We start from the raw sequence: 23,774 nt of genomic DNA on the forward strand, positions 1-23,774 counted from the left end.
GGCAAGGGGGCATTGTCTTTGAGCCTGGTTCCTCTCCCCTTCCCCGCCCGTCCCTGTTACTCTGAAGCACTGGAGAGAAAATGCCAAATATCAGGTGCAGTCCATGGAAACCACCACAGTGAAACACAGCAAATCACAGATGCTCTGGAGAAATGGAGACCACACAGTGCACAGAGAGGTGGATGCCCTACATCCACCCCCGAGCACACAACAAAGAAGAGGGACCACATGAACAATGGATAAAAGGGCAGAAATGAAGTGGGTGGGATGCAGGAGGTGGAGTGGGCTGGTGATTAGAGCCTTGACAGGTTCCACCTCTGGACCTTGGGTCACCCTGCCTCATGGGCAGGGTCCCCAGTTATCACCCAGTTATAAAGGAGACTAAAAGCATGATTTCTATGGGAATCGGATCCCACTCCCTTAATATCACTGGGGTGGAGAAGGAACCAGAAACACATCCTGGTGGGTCCTCTCCAAGGCTAGAGAGGCAGCAGGTTGGTCCAAGGGCCTTCTGGGGTCCCACAGGGTAGTGGGCAGGTGCGGTTAATCCACACTCTCTGGCAGGCAAGTCAGACGCCCCCCTCTCCGGACCCCTCCCCGTGCACAAGGTGAGAAAAGCAAGATGGGCGACCACACACGACACAAGGGGCGCGGGGGGCGGCGGGTGATTAGAAGAGACAGGGCGTCCCTCTCTGCCATCCCACCCCCATGTCTTCTGGCCCCTCCTGAGCCTGCCTCTGGTGACTAGGGAGCTCCTGTGTGGCTATGTCAGAGACGAACAGAAATGCTAAAACTAAAGGGAGGGGCAACTATGGCGGGGGGAGGAGTCAGTGGCTGCAGCCACAAAGGGAGTGGCCCTCATCTGTCTCTGAGCATGTAAATCATCTGTCCTCTGCCATGAGAGGGCCACAGGCCCTGCAAACAGGACTTAGGGCCCCGGTTTCTTAAGCAGGAGGAGGCGGCCCATTGGGGTGAGTGAGGCAGGAGTTAGAGATAAAGAGAAGCTTCTGGGTGTGGCATCGCTGGTCTCCAGAGAGTGTCGGTCCCCAGCCCGGATGACTAGCAGTGGTGAGACTCGGCAAAGAGAGGCCGCAGGGTCTGTGGCACTGCAGGAGGGCAGCAATTTGATGCCCAGGTGTCCAGGCAACGGGGCGGGCCCTGGGCCCAGTGAGTGCCTCGTCCTCCTGAGAAGGGGCTTTAGGATGGGAGGGGCATGGACTGCTGGGATAAGTGGATAACAAGCAGGGGTAACTGGCATGTCAGTGTGGGGTCCTCACAGTCCGGGACATTCTGCCTGCCTCTGTGCCCACCCAGCCTTCTTATCATCACCCGCCACTGTTAGTGACCGAGGCCATGACACCGCACTGTACCCTTTAAATCTCCAACAGGTCTGCTGGAGGAGGGGAGGGGGAGGAGAAGAGAAGGGGGTGGGAGGAGAGCATGGGGAGAGGAGGAGGGAGAGGCAGGGGTGCAAGGAGGAAAGGAAGAAAAATTAAAAAGAGGAACATGCCCAGAAGGACACAGCCAGCCCATGAGAAATTAAAGGCTGAGGAAAGAAACCAGTGAGAGAGAGAGAACAAAGCTCCGACCCTGCCTGGGGCGGGGCAGCTGCACAGACAGGAGATGGGCACGGGGCAAGCTGGACTTCCCCAGGGAGGGAGAAGGCCCCCAACAGCCCCATCTCCATGGTGGCTGGCAGGGGAGGGCCCCGCTGGGGTGGCACAGGGAAGCTGGGCATCTGGCCAGGCATCTGGGACCCTCAGGAATGCAGTGTCCACCCTCCCGCCTCCCCACTCCCAGGGCCCTGCGCTCACCTGACCCCAGGTCGCCAGGGGGCACTGTCCTGCCAATGTTGGGCAGGAGGTACTCAATGTTGGGCACTGCCTGAGGCTCCTTGTCACCCACAGGGGCCTGCAAACAGGAGGCGGGGTCAGCTGGCATGCCCTCGGATGCTGGGCTGCCGACCCCCCCAGAGGGGTGTGCCCTGATGACAGAGCCCGTGTCTCCTCCATCAGACCGGGCTCACTGGGGCAGGGACCGTCTCCCTCATCAGCCGGACTCTCTTGAGGATGATTCCTACATGTCCCCTGTTAGACAGTTTTGCGCCTTCCTCAACATCTTGGAACTGCGAAGGCCAGAGCGGCCCCTTCAGCTAGGGGCAGGAGCTGTGTCTCCTGCACCAGACTGGAACTCCTCCAACCTAAGTCCTTCTCAGTAGCCCAGAGGGCAGGAGCTGCCTTTACTCCTGAATTGGGTTCCCTCTGAGCAAGGCCTATATTTCCCCCATTTAGACTGGGGATTCCTGAAGGCAAGCTTTGTGCTTCTCTATCAGACTAGGGGCTCCTGAGGAGAGGGTCTGTGTTTCCTCCATCAGACTTGAGGCAAGCTTCAAGGACAGACACCTTCCCCAGCTTAAGTCCCGCTGTCTGCCCCACCCCCAAGGACTGGGGCTCACCCCAGACCAGTCCCCATGCCAACCCAGCCCGCGGCATCGCTTACTCTCTCTGCCTTGTCCTCTTCGTCACTGAAGAACCAGTCTGACTGCAGAGAAGACAAAAGGAAGGAATGAAATCAGCATGGGAAAGAAGAGTCTCTTCCACCTGCTCATTCCAGAGGACCCACTCAGGCGGCAAGGGGGGCCTCTCTCTCAACAAACCCCAGGCTGGCGGGGCTGCAAAAGAGGGCTCAGAGGGAGCTTGACAGACCCTAAAACCTGACTCCACAGACTATGAAAAACCCTGGGGGAGAGAAAAGGTGGGACCCCAGTGTGGGAGGAGACACGGCAGTGAATGGGAGTGGCCACCTCAGACGGGAGATAGGCTTAGGGAGAGCTTCGCTTTTACTTGCTTTTCTCTAAACACTGTCCTGGGCACACCCCCATGGTATACTCCCCACAGCGAGCCGGGGGGCAGGGATGCACCAGTGCCGTTAGTGTTGGCCAGGTCCATGGCTGTGACAGCTGAGCGTGCCCCATGCCACCTGCCACCCATGGGTGCCACACTGACAACAGAGGTGTCATGTACTCAGCCCAGAAAAGGAAAATGACAGGAGAAAGGTGTTGGAGGTTTCCTGAGGGGCAGGAGGTGAGAGCTTTCTCATAAAGGCCAAACAAGAGAGAAAATAAAGACCCCGACAGTTTAATATATTTTGTAAAATTTGAGAATCTTTAAGATAAAATTCTAAGTTTTCTGAAAAAAAAATCCAGATTGCTTATAAATGAACACGTATCACAGGTACTTGGAACTTTCAGCAGCAAGACACAAGAAGACAAGACAAGAAAGTAAGTTTTGATGTGTTGAAGGAACCTAGAATTTTATACCCTGCTAAAATCTCATTTAAAAAAATGAGAATGTAAAATAAAACTATTCTTTTTTTTTTTCCAACAGAATCTCACTCTGTCACCCAGGCTGGAGTGCAGTGGTGCAATCTTGGCTCACTGCAACCTCTGCCTCCTGTGATCAAGTGATTCTCTGGCTTCAGCCCCCCCCGAGTAGCTGGGATTACAGGTGCATGCCATCACGCCTGGATAATTTTTGTATTTTTAGTAGAGATGGGGTTTCGTCATGTTGGCCAGACTGGTCTCAACTCCTGACCTCAAGTGATCCGCCCACCTCCACCTCCCAAAGTGCTGGGATTACAGGCATACCACAGATTGTTTTAATCACCCCTTAAGTGAACCTCCTGCTCTCTGGAACCACCACACCTGGCCTTGAAATAAAGCTATCCTGAGACAGCAGAAAATTTACTACACAAAGACTCTCTTAACTGAATACTTGAGCAAGTAAAGAGATGAACTTCGGCAAGCTCCAAGAAATAACTAAGGCACTTTTGGCTTTTATTGTATTTATTTATTTATTTTTGAGATAGGGTCTCTCGCTGTTATCCAGGTTGAAATGCTATGGCATGATCCTAGCTCACTGTACCCTTGCACTCCTGGGCTCAAGAGATTCTCCCACATCAGCCTCCTGAATAGCTGGGACTACAGGCATGTGCCACCTTGCTCAGCTAATTAAAAAAAAAATTGTAGATTTTGCGATTACAAGCATGAGCCACTGCACCCCACCACTTTTGGCTTTTAGATGTGGTGGAAGGAAGACACAGAAACTGATAAGCATTAGAAATTGACAGTGACAGGCCGGGTGCAGTGACTCACACCTGTAATCCTAGCACTTTGGGAAGCTGAGGTGGGTGGATCACCTGAGGTCAGGAGTTTGAGACCAACCTGGCCAACATGGTGAAACCCTATCTCTACTAAAAATATAAAAATTAGCTGGGCGTGGTTATGTGCACCTGTAATCCCAGTTACTCAGGAGGGTGAGGTGGGGGAATCACTTGAACCTGGGAGGCAGAGGTTGCAGTGAGCTGAGGTCGCACCACTGTACTCCAGCCTGGACAAAAGTGAAACTCCATCTCAAAAAAAAAAATGAATAAAAATTAAGGCAATTACCCTTTTCCCCCCTCAACACCTATGAAAGAACAGGAACAGGCAATTTATAATCTCATTATATAGACTTAAAACACACAAAGAATATTATATATATTTAAGGATAGCCATGCATTTACAGTAAGTGGAAGGTGTCCTGGAAGGACACATATTAGCCTATTAAGAGTGGGCACCTAGGGGAATGAAGAGGGGAAACAAGGGGACTTGCCTGAGCATGCGCCATGAGCCTCAGTTATTATTGCTCATGATCTGACGTGTGATTAACTCAAACAGCACAGGAAGGCCAGAAGGGAAACAAAAAAGAGATAGAAGAGAAGAGAGCGAAGGAAGATAAGAAAAATGCAAGCTCTGGCCAGGCACATTGGCTCACACCTGTAGTCCCAGCACTTTGGGAGGCTGAGGCAGGTGCATCAGCTGAGGTCAGGAGTTCAATACCAGCCTGGCCAACAGGGTGAAACCCCAGCTCTACTAAAAATACAAAAATTAGCCCGGCATGGTGGCGTGCGCCCATAATCCCAGCTACTTGGGGGTGCTGAGGTGGGAGGATCACTTGAGCCCAGGAGCCGGAGGCTGCAGTGAGTGGAGACCGCACCATTGCACTCCAGCCTGGATGACAGAGTGAGACTCTGTCTCAAAAAAAAAAAAGAAAAGAAAAAGAGAAATGGAAGCTCTGGAGTCAGTCATCTTGGTTCAAGTTCACCTTAGCCAAGTTACTTTCCCTCTGTAAGTCTATTTACTTATCTCTAAAACGGGCATGATGTGAGTACCTCCTTCTAGGCCTGAGGAGGATTGAGATGAAATACTGTATGGAAAACGTTGAGTGCAGCACATTGTTAATATATAATAGATGTCAGCTACCGTTATTCAAAAGTGCGGCTTCCAGAGGCAGGCTGACCAGGGGGAGCCTGAGGATCGGCCCAAAGAAGCCAGCCATTAACTCAGGTTGGAAGGTGCCCAGAAGTACTCTGCAAGCCACAGCATCTACAGGAAGCACCCGGGTGGCCACGGCTCTCAAGACGAATCCACACTAGTTCCTGCCACCCTGTTTCTGCACGTGCTGTTCTTTCCGCCTGGGATGCCCTTTCTCCCTGCTCTGCCTGGCTAAGTTCTCATCATGGTCCTCTAAGGCAATTCAAGAACTCCATGACCACGACCCCAGCCCTGCACCCAGGGCCGGGGTGGGTCCTTCTGTGGGGCTTCCTTGGACATAGCCCAGAGCACAAAGAGACGCAGCTCTTACTTTGATAAACATTATTTTATCAAAGTAATAAAATAATAATGAGAAGCATCATTTTATGGATTTGTGTGTGTGTGTGTGTGTGTGTGTGTGTGTGTGTGGCAGGGTCTCACTCTGTCACCCAGGCTGGAGTGCAGTGTCACAATCTCGGCTCACTGCAGCCTCCCACCTCAGCCCCCCAAGTAGTTGAGACCACAGACATGCACCACCACACCGGCTGGCAATATTCCTTCTGAGCAGGCTCCCATTCACCTCCGTGTTCCCAGCATGGGGATCTGTCTCTGGCGTGGAATAATGACCACGACAAAGAGGATGACAGTCAGTTCTCACACAACACTTAGGACCTGCCAGGCACCGCTGCGAGTGCTTTAGCAGACATTCACAACGATGTGCGGTAAACAGTATTGTCATCTCTACTTTACAGATGTGGAGACTGAGGCACAACAGGTAAGGAACTTGTCCAAGGCCACACAGCACATAGGAGCAGGCTGGCCCCAGAGCCACTGCCATCAATCCCCCCACCCCAGGGGGCACTTGGCAATGTCTGGAGACTTTTTTGATTGTGACAACTAGAGTGATATTCCCAGCATCCAGCAGGTAGAAGCCAGCGATGTTGCTAAATATCCTATAACACACAGACCAGCCTCTCACAACAAAGACTTATCTGGACCCCAGCGGTCACTAGTGCTGAGGCTGAGAAACATTAGGTATCACTGCCTTTGCTGAGTGAGTCCCTAAGCAAATGCCCTGGGTGATCTTTGTTTGGGTTCCATTTGACTTCGTAAACATAGGTAGGGGCTCCTGGCAACTTGCCCGCTGCAAGATCAGACATCCAGGTTTGCTCTCCTCTCTGCTCTGCCATTATCTTGCTGCGTGGCCCTGGGCAAGTCGCTGTTCCTCTTTACCCCTCAGTTGCCACCCTCTTTCCAACCTGAAGGCTGGTCTGGGTGCCCCAAGTGACAGCAGCACTGCCCTGGCTATGGAGCCTCCGGGCTAGACAGAGCCGGCACGCTTGGGTGGGCAGGCTTTCAGGGCTTGCAGAGTGGGTGGCTCATTCCCTCGACAATCATCCAGGGCTGGTTACGTTCAATTGCCAAGGAGGCAGAGAAGGGAAGGACACTAGCTCAGTTAGCTCTCGGGAATGAATCTCTGAGTAGAAAAGCCCAGCCTGGCCGGGCGTGATGGCTCACACCTGTAATCCCAGCACTTCGGAAGGTCGAGATGGGAGGATTGCTTGAGTCCAGGAGTTCAAGACTAGCCCTGGCAACATAGTAAGACCTCATCTCTACAAAAGAATACAAAAATTAGCCAGGTGGTGTGGTGGTGGCATCTCTAGTCCCAGCTACTCAGGAGGCTGAGATGGCAGGATCGCCTGAGCCTGGAAGTGGGCCGTATCTGCCCACTGCACTCCAGTGTGGGTGACAGACTGAGACTCTATCAAAACAAACAAACAAACAAACAAAAAAGCGAAAAGAAAGAGAGAGAAAGAGAAAGAAAAGCCCAGCCTGACGTAACCTCAATTAGCAATTTACTCATTCATTTATACTCCACAAACACTGAGTATCCACTGTGTGCCAGGCGCTAGTGTCAGTGCTAAATGAGACAAACTCCACCTTCTCCACCCTGCCCAGAGCAGGGACTCCCCATTGGGGCTTTGGCCTCCTTCCTCCCTGAAGGCTGCAGTTCCTGATACCTCAGCTGACCTCAGACCTTGGGCTTCCAGGGGCTTCTCCAGGAGCACAGAGCCAGACACCCACTCTTCCCTGCTGCTGCCCCCAAAACACACCCTCACGGGAGGTTCCGGGGCTCCCTGGTGCCCTGGAGAGCTAAGCTTTCCCAAGGCCTCATCAGGATCCCCGACGCTGCAGGGCAGCCCTGGCCTCCCAGACAGCTCTGGAGTGGTGTTCCTAGTGTCCGGATGCAGCAGGCTGTGATGCTCCCTCCTGTGGCTCGGAGCCCTGAGCATGCAGTGAAAGAGGGAGATGGGCAACCAAGGCTGTTAACATGGCTCAGCTGCCCACCACCTCGCCTCCTTACCCTGGCCCCCTCCCTCCGTCCCAAGCCAGCGCAAGGAGGGACCTAGGAGTCTGGCCTTTGGATTGATAGCAGGAGGAAAGCACAGGCTTTGGTCAGTCAGATCTGGCTTGAAATCGTGGGCTGCCACGTATTAGCTGTGTGACCATGAGCAAGTTGCCTTGCGTCTCTGAGCTTGTTTCCTCCTCTGTAAAATGGGGGTGATAGGGCCCAGCTTTCCTTCCGTGAAGTGTCTAAAGGGGGCTTGGGACTGAGGCTTCCCTTCCTCTGACCAGCTGCCAGTCTTATTTCCCCTGGCAGGAGGGGCTCTGTTCTCATCCTTTGTGGGCTGTAACAAGAATTGGAAATGGAAAATCTGTGATTCATAATGACATCCGTGTGTGCCCCAGAAGGCGGCAGTGCTGCCTTAGGGTTGGGCTCTGGAAGACCAAGGCCTCCTGCGCCCTCTGCTGGCCACTCTGGGTTCTCCTCCGCCCATGCACAGTAACAAGAACCTACAGGACAAGGGCTGTTGGCATCCAGGAAGCCATGAGAAGGGAGGTGGCCAGCCCAGTACATGCCAAGCACTGGTGCAGGATCCTGCCTCAGGCCAAGGCCCTGTGCCCTGCCCCATCCACCCCTTGTTACCATGGACATCACCACTACCTCCCCAAAACCTCAGTGGGGCCAGCAGGGAAAGTCACTAGAGCCGGGGCCTTCTGATGTCAGGCCAGACCTTGGCCACCGTCTGCTCGTGTCTGCCAGGACACTTCTCCAGGGACCACCTTCTGAAGCTGCCCATTCCGCCCTCCACCAGTAGCACCTTCCCCGCCCTTCCTCCTCTTCTGCCTTTCCCAGGCATCTTGGACGCTCGGGGGCCTCTCGACTCTCCTGCTGGGGACACAACATCCCAGGGCAGCAAGGATTCCAGGATCCATTCCTGCCTTGCCTTGAAATGCAGCCCATGGCTTTGGAGGAGTATATACCACCCTAGCAGCATGCTCTAAAGCTGCCGAGCCCTTCTTGGGGCACACCCTGCCAGGCTGAGCAAGAGCGAGGGGCTCAGAGGAACATGGCCTGGGCCCCAGGGGCTGCCGGGCACCCCCCCGGAACAGGGGCTTACGTGCTGGATCAGTGTCTCCATGATCTTGTAGCAGTCAGGCATGTGGGTCACCATGTCTGTCATGTTGTCCTCAGACGTCCTCACCATTGTCGGCCCAAAGACCAGGGCCAGGTTCCGGGGTTCTATCTGGGCAGCAGGGAAAGCAGGTCACTGTCAACATCCTGAACTCAGTCCTCCCTCACTCTGGCCCCTAAGGCCTCTATCCCCAACTACATTCTCACCAGTCCCCAGCTTAAAGGGTGGACACCCCCTTGTATGGGCATGGAAATGCTTGATGAGTAGAGCACAGGCCAGATTTCAGCCCCTTTCATCCCCAGGCCCAGCAGCCATGAGCAGTGCCCAACCCGCACACCTATACAGGGCAGCCCTGAGTGGTCAGTGCCAGCAGTGGGAGACCCTGCAGTAGGAAACATGTTGGAGGTCCCAGGGGTTATTTTAGGCCTGGGAAAAAATCTGATCACTTGCAGATGCCTGTAATCCCAGCTACTCGGGAGGCTGAGGCAGGAGAATCGCTTGAACCCGGGAGGCGAAGGTTGCAGTGAGCTGAGATCGTGCCAAGGCACTGCAGCCTGAGCAGCAGAGTGAGACTTCATCTCAAAAGAACAAACAAACAAAAAACACAAAAAATCCTATCACTCCCCTCATTTTTCCCACTGCAAAACCAGAAGGCATAAGGGGTTTGATGAGGAAAATGCAATGCGAGGGACTTGAGCTAAGTCGGAGGATGGCAATGCATCGGATATGGGGGGCCGGGGTTCCCTGCCTCTGGAAAGCCCTCAGAAACTCAGGAGATGGCTCTCTGGGGGAAAACACTGACCAGCATGTAGGAGAGGGATGGGGACGGAGCAGTCATAGGAGGAGGGTGTGCCTAGACGGGCCTGAGTTACTGGACCTGCAGGAGCTCAGTGCGTGCTGAGGACCCCCACACAGTAAGTCCATGCTTGCCTCCCCCAGACTCCATGCGGGACTCCTACCCACCTTGTTTTTCTCAGAGTGGTCAGCGATGGTCTTTAGATGGCCCACAAGGAATTTGAGCGTTTCATAGTAGTGTCCTGGGAGATCCCGGATCTGAGCAGGAGAGAGGAGGGGCATGGGGACAGGCTGTAAGGGCCTGCCCCTGTCCCCCGTCACCACCATGCCCCAAAGATCTCCCACTACCATGCCTCAGGGAGTCTGGAACCTATCCTCTGACCCCCCGCTCTCTTGTATGGATGGGGAAACTGAGGCCCTGAGTGGAGTAGGGCTTCTCCAAGGCCACAGGGGTCATGGGCAGCACCGGACTCCCTGCCTCCTGGGACAGAGGTGCTCAGGCAGCTGCCCCACCTCGTGCCTGGCAGCACCTCTCGCTCCTTACCAGCTTCCGCAGCGTCCTCATCTGCTCCCACACGTCCTCGATGCGGTTGGCCTCGATGAAGTCGTTGTATTTGTCTAGAACACAGCAGAGACTCTTTAGAGAGGTGGGCGCAGCACCTTCCCCTGTTCTCCGGGCCGAGGGCCCTGCTGGGAGGGCTGTGTTTTGAACTCCTCCAGTTTGGGGGCTCCAGCTTGGGCGACAGCCTCTTGTGTATGTGAACACACCCACCACAGCTGCACTTACCACAGCTGCACTCACCACAGCTGCACTCACCACAGCTACACTCGGGTGTGCACCTGACCTGGGGTAGCCCAGCTGTGTTCATTTGGGAGGCAATATGGTCTGAGCTGCATGCTGATCCCAGAAAAGGGGTCCCTGCCCCCATCTCCAGGACAGGGACACCAAGGTTCAGCAGGTCAGAAGAGAAGGGCACCTGGAGAGGAGGAGGGGCTTCAGACAGCCTCAACCAAGGATTCCCCCAACTCCCTTCAGAACAAGTCCATGGGGACCTTTAAAAAATGGAACATGATAAGCCTATTCTGAAATTCATCTGGATGAGCTAATGCACAAAGACAGCCAGGAATAGTTTTTAAAGAAAGAGTAACCTGGGAGGATCTGCCCTACCAGGGACTGAAACATCCTGAATGGATGGCACAGCTGAAGCCGGCTGGCACAGCAGAAAAGGCAGAGCAATGTTAAGGCTAGAAAGGGGGGAAGGGGGCCATGTAGATATTTATTATATGATAAAGGCAGCACTTCCAATCGGGGGGAGGGATGGGGGCCTCAACAGATGTCCCCGGGACAAATGGCTACCATCGGGGGCGGGGGGGATCATTTCTAGCTCACAATACACAAATGCAATCACACGGCAGAGCCAATTGTGAAAATTATAAAAGCACTGGGGAAAAAATAAGAAAATATTTTTATAATCCTAAGGCCATCCTAAACATGAGATGCAGAATCTATGAAGAAAAGATGAACAGCTTTGGTCACATTTTAAACAATTGTTTTCAGCCAGGCACGGTGGCTCACATCTGTCATCCCAGCACTTTGGAAGGCTGAGGTGCATCAGCTGATCACTTGAGGTCAGGAGTTCAAGACCAGCCTGGCCAATGTGGCAAAACCTCATCTTTACTAAAAATATAAAAATTAACTGGGCATGGTGGCAGGTGCCTGTAATCCCAGCTACTTGGGAGGCTGAGACAGGAGAATGGCTTGAACCTGGGAGGCGGAGGTTGCAGTGAGCCGAGATCATACCGCTGCACTCCAGCCTGGGTGACAGAGTGAGACACTTTCTCAAAAAAATAAATAAAATTAAATAAAAATAAAATTAAAAATTGTTAGGCAGGGCGCGGTGGCTCACCCGTGTAATCCCAGCACTTTGGGAGGCCAAGGAGGGTGGATCACCTGAGGTCAGGAGTTTGAGACCAGCCTGGCCAACATGGTGAAACCCCATCTCTACCAAAAATACAAAAATTAGCTGGGCATGATGGTGGGCACCTGTAATCCCAGCTGTTTGGGAGACTGAGGCAGAAGAATCGCTTGAACCCAGGAGGCAGAAGTTCCAGTGAGCCGAGATCACACCATTGCACTCCAGCCTGGGCGACAAGAGTGAAACTCTGTCTCAAAAAACAAAACAAAACAACAACAACAACAAATTTGTTTTCAGTTTCTGTACTGCAAAGTGAAAAGGCAAATGGCAGGCCAAAGCAAATATTTGTGAAAACTAACAAAGTGTTAATATGTGTAAAACACAAAGAGCTTTTCTCCCACAAATCAACATAAGAAAAAAATAAACAACCCAACAGAAAAATGGGCACATTGTCTGATCAAGCAATTACAGAGAAAATAGAAACAGCCAATATGCTAATGAAAAAAGATTTAATCTCCCTAGTAATGAGGGCAATGAAAATAAAAACAATAATGAGATACCATTTCCCTTATCTGATTAGAAAAGTTTAAAATATTAATACTATTTAACGCTGTCTGGGTGAGGTGGCTCAAGCCTAAAATCCCAGCACTTTGAAAGGCCGAGGAGCGATGATCACTTTAGACCATGAGTTGAAGACCAGCCTGAGCGATGTAGGGAGACCCTGCCTCTACCAAAAAAAAAATTTTTTTTTAATTAGCTGGGTATGGTGGCACAAACCTGTAGTCCCAGCTACTCAGGAGGCTGAGATGGGAGGATCACTTGAGCCCAGGAGGTTGAGGCTGCAGTGAGCCATGATTGCGCCACTGCATTCCAGTCTGGGCAACAGAGCAAGATCCTGTGTCAAATAATAGTATTTTTATTTTTATTTTATTGTATTATTTATTCATTTATTTTGAGATGGAGTCTGGCTCTGTCACCCAGGCTGAAGTGCCGTGGTGCGATCTCGGCTCACTGCAACCTCTGCCTCCTGGGATCAAGCAATTCTCCTGTCTCAGCTTCCCTAGCAGCTGGGACTACAGGCACCCGCCACCACACCCAACTAATTTTTGTATTTTTAGTAGAGACGGGGTTTCACCACAGTCAGGCTGGTCTTGAACTCCTGACCTCAGGTGATCCACCTGCCTCAGCCTTCCAAAGTGCTGGGATCACAGGCATAAGCCACCATGCCTGGCCTTCAAATAACAATAATAGTTATAACATCCAATGCTGTTGGGGATGTGGAGAGACAGACTCCTACATCGTTAGTGGGAGTCTAAACCAGGGCCTCTTTCTCAGAGTGCAATTGACACTGGTCTCAGAAAGGTTCGCCGGGACTTTGACCCAGCAGTTCTACATCTAAGAATCTCCTTAGAGAGCACAGATCCAGGTGTGCAAGGACTTATTCAAGGAAAGCCATTGCAACAGGTTGTGTGATAGCAAACATTTGAAGACAAGCTAAATATCCATCAATAGAGGAGTACTTAAAGAAATTATAGTCTATTCAAACCATGAAATTCTGTGTCTGATTTAAAAGAAGAATGAGGTAGACCTCTCTGCACTGACACGAATGAATCTCAGAATTACAACTCTGCTTTTGTTAAAAACAACTCAACCAGCGGTGTGCTGGAGCCTGCTCACACCAGCTCCTGAGAGCGACTGTGTGCCTCTCTTCCCAGTTCCATGTTGGTGACATCATGTTGGTGGCTTGAAATACACCATGGTAGGAGTATTTACACCATGGAAGCTGGAAAACGCTAGGCATTAGGGTTTTTTTCCCCAGAGACAGATGTTAAACATCTGCCAGCACACCCCTGAACCCATCCAACTCCAAACCCCATGCAGGCACGTGTGTATCTCTGCCACGCATATAAGAGGGCCAGGAGAGAAACACAACAGATTGTGAATCAGCAGTTCAGCAAACGGCCAAAGCCCGTCGGAGCCCGATGCCTGGGGTGGAATCCTGGCTCTGCCATTTACAACCTGTGTGACCTTGGGCAAGGCATTAAACCTCTCTGAGCCTTGGTTTCCTCATCTGTAGAGGGAAGACAATAGCACCTTCCTCATGGAGTTGCTCTAGGGATTTGTGCTTGGCACACACTAATGCTCAGAAAGTGTTAGCCACAACCTCCCGTGAAAGGGAGCAGGAGATTCACAGGGTCCTGTGCTGTTTTCTTTATTCACATCTGTACAATCTATGTTTTTTTAATAAGCTTTTGTGTTAAAAAAAAAAAAAAGCCAGCGTGGTGGCTCATGCCTGTAATCCCAGCATTTTGTGGGGCTGGGGCAGGCAGGAGGATTGCTTGAGCCCAGGAGTGCAACACCAGTCTGAGCAACATAGTGAGAAACTCCCCCCATCTCTGAAAAAAACTTTTAAATTAGCTGGGTGTGGTGGTGTTCACCTGCTGTCTCAGCTACTCAGGAGGCTGAGGTGGGAGGATCGCTTGAGCCCAGTAGCTTGAGGCTGCAATGAGCGGTGATTGCACCACTGCACTTCAGCCTGGGCGACAGAGCAAGACTGTCTCCAAAAAAAAAAAAAAAAAAGGAGTAAAACCAACAAACCAAATGCAAAAGTAGTGGTCAGGGTGCGGCACAGACTGGTATCCCCTCCCCACTCCCACTTCCACCTCCTACTCACCATCAGTGAAAAGAGGCTCAGGCAGCTTTCGGAAGAAGGACTTGAGCAGGCTGCTGACCACATTGAGGTCTTGCCAGCGCTGGGGGAGGAGTCAGATGTCAGGCCACAGGCAGGCCTAGCCCAATGCCCATACCTCCACGATCATTCACCCCAGAGCCCAATCAAGCCCACCAGGCCCTCCCTGGGACCCACTTAGACTAAGCTCTCTACTCATCAGGATGGTGGCAGCAGACCTGAGTCCCCAGAGAGGTCCTGTGCCCACACTCACACTTGGCCCCAGTACCTCCCTGCTCCTGCCAGCGCGTGGGCTCCAACACCTCCCCATTCACAGAAAGTCCCAGGCACTGTGGGGACACAGTGAGTGGCAGCTGCTGCCTCCACTGGGCACAGTTTAAGCATCCGTGACACAGCAGTTATTCGTGCTGGCTCCTTCCTGTCTCAGGTCCTCTGCATCTGCTGGTTCCCTCAACCAGAACTTTCCTCCCCGCCTCCACACAACTGGCTCCTCATCCCCGCCTAAAAGTCACTCTTCAAAGAGGACTTCTCTGACCCTCATAGCTAAAGCAGCCACCTTCACCACTGCCCTGTCACCTGCACCCCAGCCCTGACTTTGTTTCCTTCATGGCACTTAACCCAATTTGTCATTATTTTCTGCTTTTGTTTCTATGTTCATGCCTGTCTCCCTGCAGGACTGTAAGCTCCAGGAGGAGCCAGGATCCCGTCTGTCTCATTTCCCACTGTGCTCCTATCACCTAGGACAGTTAACCTGATACTTACATGGCCCTAAATCAGTAGTTCTAACAGAAGGAGGCCATTTTGTCCCCCAAACTCCCACTCCACCCCCAGAGGACATTTGACAACGTCTGGAATCATTTTGATTTTCCCAACTGGGAGATGCCACTTGCATCTAGTGGATCGAGGCCAGGGATGATGCCAAATTTCCTCCAATGCACAGGGCAACCCCACACAACAAATAATTGTTCTTCCCAAAATGTCCAGTGAGGTTGAGAAACCCTACTCTAAAATAAATGGTTGTTGAGTACAAGAACTAACGGCCGGGTCGTTGTCCCTTCTGTCCTCCAGGGGGCACCATCACCCCACACTGCAACCAAGTCGGGCACAGCCGCCTCGCTGGGAATGGGTCAGAATAACTCAGGCCCAGAAAGCGACCTAATACCCCCAACAAAAAGACAGAGCACAGCAGTACACACGCTCATTACAATGGATCCACAGCTTAATGCCAGACAATCCCATAAACAATACACTCCCCACAGGCTCACCAGGGGTTAGATTCATCCCCCACTACACTTATTCCCAGCACGACCTACAACAAATGACACAATGATATCCAAGACAAAACAACACATCCAATACACCTTGTATGCCCCCGGCTGGCCCTGGCTTGGACCAGCTGCCTGCCAGCATGGCCCCCTCATCTCACACACACCCAGTGCGGCTCCTGCCCACCCGACTCCGTTACCTCCTGGCCCTCAGGTGTGAGCTCCTCTCATCTCCCACCTGCCAAACCCAATGCCCTGGCCAGTGCTTTCTGGCTCCTCCAGAGTGAAGTGTCTGCCCTCACCCCAGCCTCACCAGCGGCCCTCTCCTTCTGTCCCACTCAGAGCGAGGCCCCTGCTGTTCTGCGACCCACCCTTGGTCATCCCATGCCCCAGCTGCAGCAGGACCCATGCCACTCTCTAGTCCACGCTCAATCTAGTGCCTGTTTATGCCCTCGCCCCATGCAAGGGACTTTCCACACCCCAAATCCAATGGAGCCACTCCCTGAGATGGCCCCTCCCTTCCACCTCTCCTCATGCTGCCCTACTCCCTGGTTTCTGCCAGGGGAAGATACCACCAGCCCCAGCTCAAACATGCAGCTCTTCCTCGCCCCTCCTTCCTCCCTCTCATGCAGCCAACTCTTAGGGTTGCTCCCATCCTCCCCCTTCCCCCGGGACCACCAAGTCCTCCCGACACTTAGCGCTTCCATAGATCAGTGACTTCTCCCCAGACCCCTGCCCTCCACTTTCGTATCCAATGGACATGAGCAGAGGCATTACTCTTTCTTTAACTTTGTTCTCACGATGCCTCCCCAGCTTAAGAACCATCAAAAGCTCCCTACTGTCCATCAGATCAAGGTCAAAGTCTTCAGTGAAGCCATCAAATGCCCTCTCTGTCCCCCTGGGGCCTCACCCTCCCCACCTCCAAGCCCAGGAGGTAGATCTACTCTCTGTGCTAACCCTCAAGCCCTCCCTGGCCCTTGCTGGGGTTTTGGAAAAATGCCATTATCTCACACCCCGAAAGGCTTCCTGTCCACCTGCCCCCTCCTATTCATTCCTCCAATACTCAAATCCTCCAGCCACCACCTGCTCCAGCCTGAGCACCCTGTCCTTCCTCATCACAGTGTGGTCCCTGATGAGAGATCATCTTTTTCTCTTGTCCACAATTTCACACACACTTGTCTCAGCTCCTCACTCTCCAAGGACAGGAAGACTTGTGTATTCCATGAGCCTTCATGTGTGTGACTCATGGGACATCACTGCCCACATTCATGGTTTTCCAAAATATCTTTTTTATCAGAGCCCCTTTGGGCAAATAAAATTGTACGTGAAAACCCAGTACAACAGACAGGGCAAAGCAGGGTTGCTCTAGCAAGGACACGGGGTCCTGACCTGCCCCTGGCCTCCCATGCCCCTCTGGGGAACCCTAGGACTCTGTGGAACACCCTTTGAGAATCGCCAGCCCTGCTGGAAACACTTAAGTGTGATTGCAGATCCTTTCACAGGCTGGTCTCATCTCGCCTGATCAGCCACTTCTCTTTCCATGTTGCAGCCACCCAAATTGCTGGCCATTCTAGAAAACATCATATATTCCCCTTTTTCTAAGCTGGCGGTTTGTAAAACATGGTCTGTAGGCAATATCTAGCCACAGCCTGCTTCTGGATGGACCTTGAGCTAAGTATGGTTTTTACATTGTTAAAGGATTAGGAAGAGAAGGAGGAGGAAGAGAAGGGGAGAATGCAACAGAGCAAACTACAGCAGAAAATATTTACTTTCTGCTTTCTACAGAGAAAGCTGGTAGACTCCTGGCACACTTTCCACATCTACACCATTGTGCAGGCCATTCTGCTGCCTGGAATGCCCTCACCTGGCTTTCACCGGTCTTTGGTGAACTCTACTCATCCTAAACACTCGGACAAAACTGCCATCTGTGAGCCTCTGCCTCAGAGCTCCCCAGGCCATGACTGCATTTACTTGGTCAGCTTCAGCCTGGGGTGATGCCCATCCCCAGGCTGGCCAGTGGGGGCAGGTCCCATCTTGCCCATCTTGGTGTTCTGGACCAATGCCGGGCATGTCATAGGGCACAATGCATGCAACACAATAGACCACAGAACTCTCCAAGCGGAGCACCACCCACACACAATCTCATCCCCCTTCCACAGACCCCCCCAACTTCACCCACCTCATCCTGCAGGTTGATGTCACCAGGCCAGCGGTTGAGCTGCTCCTGTAGGCTGGACACCACTGCATTGTTGCCGGGCACTCGGTAAAAGCCTGTGGACTCCAGCCCTCATGCCTCCACAATGTGACAGCATGCAGCCACGATTAAGGGGACATGCTGGGGACACAGGGGAGGGGTGTTAGGGGGGACAGGGGCCAGAGGAGCTGGGGAGGCCAAGAAGGGGACAATGCAAGGCCCAGAGCTGCTGCCGGGAACCCTTGGGGGGAACAAAAGGCCCTTGCTGCCTCCAGTCTGGGAGCTAAAAATAACACCAAAGCCTCGCCATGGTCTGAGAAGGAGCCGGGCTCAGCCTCAGCCCTGCTGCTCCCTCCCTGGGAGGCCTGGGGCAGGCGGGGGCCTTCCTCTCTCTGGGCTGTTTTCCCAGCTGTGCTTGTACAATGAGGTGAAGAGCTGGTTCCATGTCCCTTGCTGCTCTGACCCTCTGTGCCTCAGTCTCCCCCTGCCGGGCCTGCTCTGGCGTGTGGCAGAGACCCACCTGGTTCTCCGTGGCTGGCTGGCACTCCTCCAGCCTGACCCCAAATGCCCTTCGGGCGGCCTTCTTATTTTTCTTGATGATGTTGATGCCCCAGGGGGTTTTGGTGGCTGCAGCACTGTCATCTGAAGTGGGGGAGACAGAGCCAGAGTGAGCTGGAGTATCCAGTAGGGTCACACATATTCACTGCCACATTCACACATATGGAGTTATGGGGATTCCATCAGAGAAGAAACCAGATGCCCAGGGCTGATGGGACATTTTATGGCAAGAGAAAAGGCCTGAAGTGGAGGATGCTTACCCCAAAGGAGAGGCCCAGAGCAATGCAAGGACTTCCATGTGGCTCATGGGCCAAAACTACAAGGCAGAAGCCATAGAACTTTGTTTCTTTAGAGACAGGGTCTCTGTCGCTCAGGCTGTAGTGCAGTGGTATGATCATAGCTCAATGCAGCCTCAAATTCCTGGGCTCAAGCAATCTTCCCTGCCCAGCCTCCAGAGTGGCTGGGACTATAAGCTCATACCACCACACCTGGCTAATTAAAAAAAAATTTTTTGCCAGGCACAGTGGCTTATGCTTGTAATCCCAGCACTTTGGGAAGCTGAGGCTGGCAGGACCACATGAGGCCAGGAGTTCAAGACCAGCTGGCCAACATGGCAAAACCCTGTCTCTACTAAACATACAAAAATTAGCCGGGTGTGGGCCGGGCGCGGTGGCTTACGCCTGTAATCCCAGCACTACAGGAGGCCGAGGCAGGCGGATCACAAGGTCAGGAGATCGAGACCATCCTGGCTAACATGGTGAAACCCTGTCTTTGCTAAAAACACAAAAAAATTAGCCAGGCATGGTGGCGGGTGCCTGTAGTCCCAGCTACTCAGGAGACTGAGGCAGGAGAACAGCGTGAACCCAGGAGGTGGAGCTTTCAGTGAGCCGAGATCATGCCACTGCACTCCAGCCTGGGCAACAGAGCAAGACTCCGTCTCAAAAAAAAAAAAAAAATTAGCCGGGCGGGGTGGCGCACGCCTGTAATCCCAGTTACTAGGGAGGCTGAGGCACAAGAATCGCTTGAACCCAAGAGGTGGAGGTTGCAATGAGCTGAGATCATGCCACTGCACCCTAGCCTGAGTGACAGAACAAGACTCTGTCTCTAAATAAATAAATAATATATAAAAAAATATTTTGTAGGGATAGGACCTTGCTATGTTACCCAGGCTGGTCTCAAACTCCTGGCCTCAAGCAATCCTCCATCCTCAGCCTCCCAAAATGATGCTGGGATTATAGGTGTCAGCCGTCATGCCTGCTGGCCCAAGGGAACAACTTTCTTTTTTTTTTTTCTTTTTTTTTTGAGACAGGGTCTCGCTCTGTCACCCAGGCTAGCGTGCAGTGGTGTGATCTTGGCTCACTGCAACCTCCACCTCCCAGGCTCAAGTGATTCTCGTGTCTCAGCCTCCCAAGTAGTTGGGATTACAGGCGCACACCACCACGCCCAGGTACTTTTATTGTATTTTTTTTTTTTGAGATGGAGTCTCGCTCTGTCACCCAGGCTAGAGTGCAGTGGCGTGATCTTGGCTCAATGTAAGCTCCGCCTCCCAGGTTCATGCCATTCTCCTGCCTCAGCCTCCTGAGTAGCTAGGACTACAGGTGCCTGCCACCATGCCTGGCTAATTTTTTGTGTTTTTTAGCAGAGACGGGGTTTCACCGTGTTAGCCAGGATGGGCTCGACCTCCTGACCTCGTGATCCACCTGCCTCTGCCTCCCAAAGTGCTGGGAGTACAGGCGTGAGCCACCGCTCCCGGCCTTTTGTATTTTTAGTGGAGTTGGGGTTTCGCCATGTTGGTCAGGCCGGTCTTGAACCCCTGACCTCAGGTGATCTGCCTGCCTTGGCCTCCCAAAGTGCTGGGATTACAGGTGTGAGCCACCTTGCCCAGCCAGGTAAGAACTTTCTAATAGCCAAAGTGAGGGAAATGGGAAAGGTTGCTCTTGGAAAGGGTGGGCCTCTCATCCCTGCAGAGACACCAGCAAAGATTAGAGGACCACCCAGCAGGGATGTCAGAGAGGGGAATCAGGCTCCAGGCCCTTCCCCCCTGAGACCCTGAGAGCCCCCAGACCCTCACAGGCATGCACACGCAGACAGACATACCGGTAACCCTGGCACACAGTCAGACACACACGAGCAGACACAGCCCAACACACGCACACACGCTCTCCCCTCCCAATGCCCTCTGCCCCAACACACCACCCTGTCTCAGTGGCCACCTTCCTACCCTTGCTCCCTGCGGGCAGGTCCTGAGTCCTGAGGCCACGTGCCGCACTCTGCTTGAGGAACTCAGACTTGAGGCCCCCCAGGCTGCGAGAGCGTTTGGGGGAGGAATCAGCTTTGGGCCCAGAGCTATGGCTGTGTAGGAAAAAGGGGGAGAGGAGAGGTCTTCACTTGCGGTGGCCAAGCAGGCCACCCACCCTGGCCTCCCGCCCCTCGGGACCTCCCCTCCACCCTGAGGCAATGCCTCCATGCCTAACTGCAGCCTGGAGACCCTGGATACCCTGGATACCCCTTCCCCCAGCAGAGGGCAGCCTTGGAGGTGGGCCAGGAAGACATACTTTGCCTTCAGCCCCCTACCACCCCCACAGAGGAGACTGCTCCATGAGGGCTGGGCCTCACCTCACTTTGCGATAATCATTAAGCTTCTTGCTGATCAGAGCTTGGTTGGCACAGCCGGGGTCCTGAAGCAGGAGAGGAGAGAGTGGATCATGTGAGTGCCCACAGCCAGCCACCCCAGGGCTCATCCCTAGCCCTGCTTCCCCTCTTGTCCACCTGCGAGGTGGACAGCCCAGACCCTGGAGTTAGAAAGACCAGGCCTGGACTCCCCAGCACCCTCTCACCAGCTGAGGCCTTGGGGAAGCCTCTTAGCCTCTCTGAGCCTCAGTCTCCTCAGTAATAAACATGGGGGCCTAACAGGGAAGGCTCGGGGCTGGGTGCAGAATCATGCAGCACTCGCCACCGTCCTGGCAGACGCTGAGCAGGCATGGAGGAGGTGCCCCAGGAGGGACTGCTAATGCCATAGTGATGGTGACTTGGGACACCCCTGACTAAGCCTTGTTGGGGACAGCCAAGCCAGGCCCCCAGAGGAGGAGGCCCAAATTCCAGGTGCCTTCCTCCCTGCAGTGGGGAAAGCTGTTCCCGGGAGAGCAGAGCCTGGTCAGCGAGAGGATGTGTCCTCAGCAAGAGGCCATGCACTAGCACCCCCTCCCACGGCCAGAGCAGGCCCAGGCCCACTGCCCTCTTGGCAGAGACCCCAGGCCTGGGACGCCCACATGACTTTGTGTGGGTGTCTCAAGGCACTTCTGTGCAGGTTTTTGGCCAAAGAAGTAAACAGGGAGGAATCCCTACCTAGGTCCCTGGAGTGTAGCTACGGCTGACCACAATGGGTGCCATTAAAAAAAAATTCTTCAGCTGGGCGCAGTGGCTCACACCTGTAATCCCAGCACTTTGGGAGGCTGAGGTGGGAGGATCACGAGGTCAGGAGATCAAGACCATCCTGGCTAACACAGTGAAACCCCGTCTCTACTAAAAAAAAATTAGCCGGGCGTGGTGGCATGTGCCTATAGTCCCAGCTACTCGGGAGGCTAAGGCAGGAGAATCACTTGAACCTGGGAGGCGGAGGTTGCAGTGAGCTGAGATCATGCCACTGCACTCCAGCCTGGGCAACAGAGTGAGACTCTGTCTCAAAAAAAAAAAAATTCTCCCAAAATCCCTGCCGAGGCCCTTGGCTCCACCCCTGCCCACCTGTGGCCAAAGGCCAAGCCTCTCGGCCTCCTCACAAGGTCAATGTGTTCATCCCCCTGCAGACAGGCCAGCCCAGTGCAGTTCTGTTGCGGGGACACTCATGCCCTAACACACTCCATAGGAGGACCCTGTCTTCCTCGCCTCCTGAGAAAAGCTGAGACTGGCCTGGAGCTGACCACTCCACACCAGAGCCTGCTCAAGGCGATCCTAACACAGTCACAATAATCCCTGTCATCATTAGGGTCAGGATGGTGACTGCTGGTCCCCGCACCCGAGGACGCCAGGTCCTCCGTGAGCCCTGCCCTTGCACCCTCCTCACCCCGAAACCTAGGGGGACACAATCACGAGGTGCACTGCTGTCAGTCCCCCTTTCTAGCAGAGGGAAGTGAGGCTCAGAGCGGACATCCCAGGTCCACAGCCGGTGAGAGGCCACCCCACCCGCCCTCTGTGGCTGCTGGGCTGGCCGGGCCCTCACCTCGCCCTCAGCCCTGCTGTTCTCCCAGATCGCTCTGATCCAGCCCAGCATGTCATCCCAGTCCTCAGCCTGAAAGAGATATTCACAGAAGTCAGCGGTGGTCAGCCGGAACACGTGCCTCCTCTTGGTCTCACTGTAGCCGATGCAGACGGGCGCCGCCTCGTGTTCACCTGCGCCGGCCGCTGCAGCCCCCGCCGCCGCTGGCCCGGGCTCCTGCCGCTCCTTGCTCAGCGAGAGCGAGCGCACCCGCAGCGCGGCGTACACCCGCTTCCACTGGCGCAGGCCGCTGCCCGCTTTCTGCAGGGAGACACGGGGTTGGGGGAGACAGGAGTGGTGAGAGGCCAGTTCTGCCCACTGCTCTCAGAGTAGCAGACAGAGGACAGCCGGGGGATGGACCCCACGCTGCCTACCAGAAGCCCCCTGCTCCACCCGGCTAGACCTGGGCAGCCTCCTGCCCACAGCCCACCAATGCTTTCTCAGCCCCTCGCCTGCCTAGACACCCCTACCCATCACCCTAAAGCCCGCCAGCAGACCCCAACCCTCTCCCCCTCTAAACACCAGCATCAACACTCACCGAGCGGTGGCAATGCTCACACACCCAGCATGGCCCTCCGTACATGAAATCCTCGGGAAGCCATTTGCAGCCCACGCCCCTCCCCAGGCTGCCCCTCATCCCAGCAAACCTGCTCAGAAGCCGTCCGCACTCTTAGAGGGTTGTTCTCCCCACTTTCCTGCCGCCCACCCAAGACTCCGCTTGCCCAGAAGCTCCTCTTAGGGACACCCAGAACCGCCATGTGGCCAAAGCCAGTGGCTGCTTCTCCCCAACTTGCCTTAACCCCTCGGCGGCATCTGACACAGCCGGCCCCTCCTTCCCTCTCCAGACCCTGTCTCGGCACCTGAGACCCCACGTTCCCGGCTTTCTTCCTAATGCCACTGGCTCCTTCCTAGTCTTCTCTACTTCCCCTCCCCCACCCTCTACACCTGTAGTTAAACAGCCAGGAGACTCGTCCCCACGGGACATTTGTGTGGAGGGAGCTGGAGGGTGTGCTATGGCATCTGAGGGATGCGGCTAAACATTGCACAATGCACAGGACAGCCTCCCCCAACAAGGAATTATCTGGCCCAAAATGTCAGCAGAGCTGAAGGTAACAGACCCCGCCCTAAAGGAGGCGGAGCTCCAGAACTTTGTCCTGACTCTCCCCTCCTCTCCTCTCCCTGCACACCTCCCTCAAGGATGTCACCTGTGCCGTGCCTTTAAACCAGGTCCATCTGCTGATGGCCATTCCCCAGCCCCGCGTCTCCCCCAGCC

The 23,774-nt window shown here is 53.8% G+C and overlaps 1 protein-coding gene across 1 annotated transcript in view; it reads right to left on the bottom strand.

The window, feature by feature from the left end:
• Positions 1–1,373: 1,373 nt before the first annotated feature.
• Positions 1,374–23,774, bottom strand: part of LOC129527200 (rho GTPase-activating protein 23-like) — a 30,040-nt gene continuing 7,639 nt past the window's right edge. Inside the window, 12 exon segments of the mRNA XM_055364048.2 lie at positions 1,374–1,393; positions 1,815–1,911; positions 2,500–2,541; positions 8,818–8,943; positions 9,796–9,885; positions 10,172–10,245; positions 14,218–14,296; positions 17,677–17,832; positions 18,212–18,333; positions 20,471–20,601; positions 20,866–20,927; positions 22,466–22,762. Coding sequence (XP_055220023.2) covers positions 1,374–1,393; positions 1,815–1,911; positions 2,500–2,541; positions 8,818–8,943; positions 9,796–9,885; positions 10,172–10,245; positions 14,218–14,296; positions 17,677–17,832; positions 18,212–18,333; positions 20,471–20,601; positions 20,866–20,927; positions 22,466–22,762 — 1,296 coding nt within the window.

Source organism: Gorilla gorilla, chromosome 16, assembly GCF_029281585.2.
Source record: "Gorilla gorilla gorilla isolate KB3781 chromosome 16, NHGRI_mGorGor1-v2.1_pri, whole genome shotgun sequence".
Classification (NCBI taxonomy): domain Eukaryota; kingdom Metazoa; phylum Chordata; class Mammalia; order Primates; family Hominidae; genus Gorilla; species Gorilla gorilla.